This window comes from Excalfactoria chinensis, chromosome 6 (assembly GCF_039878825.1).
Source record: "Excalfactoria chinensis isolate bCotChi1 chromosome 6, bCotChi1.hap2, whole genome shotgun sequence".
Classification (NCBI taxonomy): domain Eukaryota; kingdom Metazoa; phylum Chordata; class Aves; order Galliformes; family Phasianidae; genus Excalfactoria; species Excalfactoria chinensis.
The window spans coordinates 21,702,028-21,708,027 of NC_092830.1; the positions used below are offsets into that span (position 1 = coordinate 21,702,028).

A 6,000-nucleotide genomic window follows, 5' to 3' on the forward strand; every position below is an offset into this window, starting at 1 on the left:
TATACAGTCACTGGTAAGATCATGAACCTTCACTGATAGAATAGGATAAAGTCCGTCACAAAGATTTTTTTTGCATGCAGTGTACAGCTCACTGAATGCTGAGCTGGTCATTGCTACAATGCAAAGCAGTATAAAAATGCGATGACATTAAGCTCCCTGTGAGGGGCAGAGGAAGATTGTGAAATCACCAAAGGCTTCACAGCTAAGGAGGCAAATGCTGTGTCCTTATTTAAGAGAACTTTTATTTGTGTATCGGTAAGATTTTAAAGCTCTAGTTCTGGTCCAGAACCTACACTAGGCGCTGACTGTGTACAGTTGTTGTTCCTAGCAGTAGTTGGGGATCAGCTGATGCTCAGCTGGGCTATGTGCTGACTAAAGGTAAGGGCAGTTAGCTTTCCATATTCCTTTCTCTGTTTACCTTTTTTTATATGGTCCTTAGAATCATTTGTCATGCTCAAAAATTGTCTTTCTTGATAGGCAAGGAGAGGATTCTTTTGGTTGCCTGACATAAAGCTAATGGACAGCTATCTTGGTGCAGCCCACTGTGCTGTAACCCTGTGCAGGCTGTGCTTGGCTGTGATGTGTGCCCAGGACTGCAGAATGGTACTGAGAAACCCCTTTAATCCTCCCCTGCCCAGTTATAGGAAATGAGTCTCAAGGTTGTATTTGTGGTTGGCATGAAATGAGGCATTGGTTTTTTCCTTTTTTTCTTTTTTCTTTATTTTTGGACACAGCATCAGGTGATCTGTATCTGACACATCTGTGCATTTTTATCAACAGTTGAAGCTAAGATTTTACTGGCAAGTCAAGAGTGGAAGGAGTTTGGCAAGCACAAAAGTGGAAAAACAGGTGCTGAGTCTTACCTGTTTACGAGGATGTGAAGGAAAGAGTGCTCAGTAATTAAATGCTTTAGAACTTGCAAGACTATAGGAGAGTGGAAGTAGATTGGAGGGTGTAACATTCTGTGGGTATTTTATAGCCTCAAAGTGTTTTGCAAAAGGAAGTGTCATTCAGAATGTCATCCAGCTGCTTTTATTTTATGAATGGGCATTCCTATTCTAATCCAAGTTACTAAATGCTTTCTGTTGAATATGTGAAGGCCTCCCCAAAAAGAGGAGTACCAAACCTGTACCTGTACCTGTACCAGGAGTAACCTGTACCAAAAGTTTGCTGCTGATCTGCATCCTAAATCCATTACCTCTGCCCTCCTGTAAGAAGGATGAATGTAGGATCCTGAAGGCTTTGCCTTTTGTTTTGTTACAGGGTGATATTGCCTCCTGTGCTGGATCCTATCTCCACCTGTGGACAGTCAATGGCCAGCCTCTTGTGAGTGTTAACACCACCTGCAACCCCAAAAGCTGTATTGCTTGCTGCTGCTTTGCTGAAGTGATGGACTGGGATACACGCAGCATCATCGTCACAGGAAGCATGGATGGCGTGGTCAGGGTAGGTGGCCAGGGGTGAGAAAAGGAGGAATCCTAATTCAGTGTAAACCTGAATGGAGGGACAGAGCTACTAAAAGCCGGTGCCACTTTCTCAACAGGGCAGCACAAGTAATAAAACTGAAAACTGGAGTCAACTTTTGTCCTCCTCAATGAAGCGTGTCTGTCATTTGGGAAGAGTTTTGAAAATACACTTTTCAACCTGGTGTGCTTTTTGAAAGCAGAAATGTTATTGCCTATCAGAAATATGTCTGTGTTTCTACAGGAAGCAGTTCCTTGCAGGGAAAGAGTAGTGCCTGGCATTTCTGTAGTACCTTGTAGTGAGTGGCAGCGCATTGCATAAAAAAAAAAAATCAGTATGCATTACCTTTGTTTTATAAATTGAGACACTGAGATGGTGGTGGTGAGAAAAGTACTGAGGTTTACTTTTGCATAAATCAGTACTGCAGAGTCCTTTGGGATCCATAGTTTCTGAGAACTGGTTCACAGGTTAGTTTATTACATCATATTCTCAGGAGCAGGAGTTCTCTGCTGGTTCTGCCTGCAGTCTGGTGGGAGAGCTTCCTGAGTGGCTGGGATCAAGGCTACCACCCTGTTGGGAAGACCTGCCAGCTCCCTAAATACCTTTCTCCAGTGTGACATACTGTAACACAGTGGTAGGAGAGAGGGAACCTTGCCAAGTCCTGCTCAGACCATAGAAGTCCAAATTTCACCCCTTAATAGGAAGAAAACAGCCCTCTCTCTCATGTGATAGTGCTGTTATAATCCGTTTTTTATTTTCCTTTTCCCCTCTTGGCTGGTACAGCTGTGGAAGACTGAATACACCACCAGTCAAGGGCAAGCTGCTGGCCCGAGTTCACAGACAGGAGCCGTGGGAGAGGCAAGCAGCCCAGGTATGACTGTAGTGTGGGCTGTGAACTGAAGGGTGACTTACTGCAGGCCTTGTTCTATTGTGAGAAAGAAGAGGGTGTGAGAGCACAGTGGTGTGACTAGAAGGGTTCAGGGGCTCATACAGTGTGAATGTATGAGCAACAGTGGTGGGTGGCCACTGCCCTGCCTTAGAAATTTAGAGCAGAACCACTGGTCTCATGGGCAAATCCGATGTGGATGAAGCTGAGAGGTTCTTCATAGGCTCTGTTAAGATGGACAGACCACCTTTCTGCATAAACCTATGAGGCTAATGAACTATCCTGGCTCATTTCCTTAGCACATCTACTGATAGCCTGTACCAGCACGCGCTGAGATGTCACAGCAAGCAGGCTGTTGTCTTTGCTGCCTTAAATGAGGTCAGAGTTCATTCAAGCCAGTGGGATTCCAGCAGCATGGTGCTGTATGTTGAAAGCAGTGCCAAACTGATGCCCTGGAGTTCTTGCAGAGCCAAAATGAACAAGGTGATAGTGCTATACAGTACTGACTGGTACTAAATACAACTCAGGATCACTTCTCTTTTCTAACAAACACAGGAGCTGAAGCCTTCCAGGGAGCTTTAAAGGCATGTCCTAATAGCACAGCGTGCTTCTGTTCACAATACATTTAAAATTAAAAAAAAAGAAGTTGTGTTGTTAACATGTATAATTTACACCACTTATTTGCTCTGAACTTCATTAGACATTCTCTGTTGCTTCAGTTTCAGGCATACAGTTTACATAAAGTTAGTTGTAGATGTAACATCTGCACAAAGATATTATGCACTAATTGCGCATTACCACTGAGATCTTCAGAACTGCTGTTTGTGGAGCTTGGCATCTGAAGTACTCAGACTGAGATGCAGAAATATTTATAGGTACAGAGGCATATTGAAAATGCCAGACCAGATGCCCATCCTGCCTTTTGTCACATCTCTGAGAGTAGGTAGAGCCAGATGCTTCTAGGGAAGGAGGGAGAACACCAGAGATGCCAGATGTAAGGCAGTCTGCTTGGAGTAGCTGGGCTGGTTTGGTTTCATAGCAGTCTCTAGTCAGAGATTGCTGCAAGTCAGAGCACAGGTTTCAACTCCTTTTGGAATCCTTGTAGTGTTCAGCAGTCACTTTGCAGATCCTTTTTTCATGTAGGAGCACCTAATTAATTTTAAGAATTTTCTAGACTCCTGTCCTTCACTCCCTGTGCGTAGATATTTCCATTTTAGTTTTACTCAAATACAATCGCGTCATTTTTATCTGTCAGCAAACTGTGATTTTTTGCTATTAAAAAAAATAAGATTAAAAAAGTGATCTTCTTAACCAATTTTCTAAGCTAGAACTTAAAAAGCTGCCCATAGGAGCACAGCAAGATACTTCTGTTTGTGCCTTTGTAGTGGAGGATCATAAAGGAAGACATGCTTTAACCAGGCGTCTGTTGGTGTGTATGTACACACACCTGTTCTCACACAAGAGTAAGGAAGCATGTTTTCAGGTGCATGCAGCAACAGCATTCCTTATTGAAGAGCTGAAGTGCGATCAGCACTGTGACATTCTCCCTTAGAAGTATCTAGATGATTTCAGAATTATTTTAAATGGCCGAGTATTCCCACATCTCATTCTGTGCATTAAAGAAAATAAAATTAATACAAAACACAAGTCATTAAGGAGACTAAAGTAACTAGGATTGAATTATGTTGTTAGGTCTGTGTATGTATGTGTGTGTATGTGAAATGTTCTTAGCATTTAATTATTGGTTCTGTTATGAGCAGATTTAGATAAGTTGATAATAACAGGGCTTTATGTAATTTCTTTTTACTAGGCAATTATGAGCTGTATTATATCCTGGCAGCAAGGTATTGTGGGGCATCTTATTAAGCATAGAGCCAGTGAAAACTGATGAACAATTTTGCTGAACTAGGCATGCAATTTAGAAAGCAATAATACACAAATCCAATTTAGCACACAATTGATACAGCCACACGTCAGCACATGTAACTATCATAGCCACAAATTAAATTGGGATGGGCCTATTTTGCAACAGCACAGGCTGGGATTGAATATATTCATTCTCAACAACTTGCTGACTGTAAATAATAACAATCCCTTCCACGTTGCCCCCCAGATACTTTCTAAATATTTATTTTTTTAAACCAAACAACAGGTAACAAGTGTGGAAAACATCTTGTTCTCTTTCGGGAACTGAATCCCAGCCTTGCCTTGACTGGAAAGCCAAGTAAGAACAGCCCAGCAGTGACAGCGGTCGCTGTATCCAGGTATGGTTCTGTCCTTTGCATCGTAGCGTATGCCTGGCAGAGAGCAACATGTCCAATTCTGTCCTAAATTCTCAGGTTATTTCATTCTGAAGTTTGTTTTGTTTTTGTTCTGTTTGTGAGTTTTGGTTTTGGGTTTGCTTTTTAGATTTCATTCAAATTGCTCTTTGCCAGATTCAGTCATTCTAGGAGCTGGCCTGGCTAGCAGTATTACATGAAGGGTGTCGGGACTGGCAATGGTCAGAGAGGAGACAGCTCAGAAGCAGCAGCAGCAGCTTTTGAGCAGAATAGTTGGAGAGATTAGTGGATGCTATGCTGTCACTGTACTACAGAAAAAACACTGTCTGAGGAATTGCTGGAGATGCCATCTCCTTAACAGAAATGTAATCTGGAAGTTTTTGGCTAAAGGATAACTTTGCAGTTAAACTCAGCTTGCATGGCCAGCAGTATTTTAGTTTACTCAATCCCCCCTCCTGCAGTGTCATCTGGCAGTAATATTGTTGCTCTCTTCTACCCCATGATGTTGTAATGTTCTGTAAAACAGTTGGTGTCTCCATCTCCAGAAGTGCTGGCATTTTGATGGTTGCTAAAATGATCCCTATATTCTCTATACCGAGAACTAGAGCTCTTCATGTGATAATTATATGCATAGAAAGTGGGAAGGTGTTGCTGACTCTGCATACAGCGAAGATTTCAATATGCTGACAAGTCCGAGTTCTGAAGCTGCCCTGGTGATTTAGTTAGCAATTAAAGATTCTCTGGATCAGAAGAGGTTAAAAGCGCCTGATCTGGGTTGATCATTATGAAGAACCTCATGACGTTCAGGGTCTATTTCTAAGCTCAGTCTTTTGTCTAGTCTAGATCTTTGTTAACATGAAAGATTACTTGCTGTCCTGCCTGTTGCATTCTCCTTATTGCTGCACAGAGAGGAGAAAGTCTTACCCTATTTGCTTCTTATTCTTAAACACCTTTTTTTCTCTCTCTTTTTCAAGAAATTCCTCCAAACTTCTAGTTGGTGATGAATGGGGAAGAATCTGCTGCTGGTCTGTGGATGGGTAGGAAGAACTAGTCAGGAACTTATGTTTTCAGCCTTTTGAATGGGGAGAAAAGTGCCATTCAGAGCATGAAAGAGTCAGACATCCAAAGCATATGGCTGGGGACTGAATCTCAAAGGAATTGTTGGACTGAGAGTGCAGTTAGCTCTCATTCGAATCAAATAAAGGACTCCAAAGCTGTGGGAAAGACACTGACAGACATACACACAGACAATAAGAATTCGTGGTATTTGTCCTTGAAAAACTTCTGTCTTTTATATGTTATTTTAAATACTGAATTTAGAATAATACTTTGTTGTTCACAAATAATGGTTTGCAAATAAAGTATTTTTGA

General features: G+C 41.8%; 1 protein-coding gene across 5 annotated transcripts in view; it reads left to right on the top strand.

Moving 5' to 3' along the window:
• Positions 1 to 6,000, top strand: part of WDFY4 (WDFY family member 4) — a 128,167-nt gene extending 122,167 nt beyond the window's left edge. For all 5 annotated transcript variants that reach the window (XM_072340679.1, XM_072340678.1, XM_072340677.1 and 2 more), the window contains 4 exons: positions 1,264 to 1,446; positions 2,248 to 2,335; positions 4,503 to 4,614; positions 5,604 to 6,000. In XM_072340679.1, the coding sequence (XP_072196780.1) occupies positions 1,264 to 1,446; positions 2,248 to 2,335; positions 4,503 to 4,614; positions 5,604 to 5,670 (450 nt within the window). In that variant the 3' untranslated portion in view covers positions 5,671 to 6,000. The remainder of the gene's footprint in view (positions 1 to 1,263; positions 1,447 to 2,247; positions 2,336 to 4,502; positions 4,615 to 5,603) is intronic.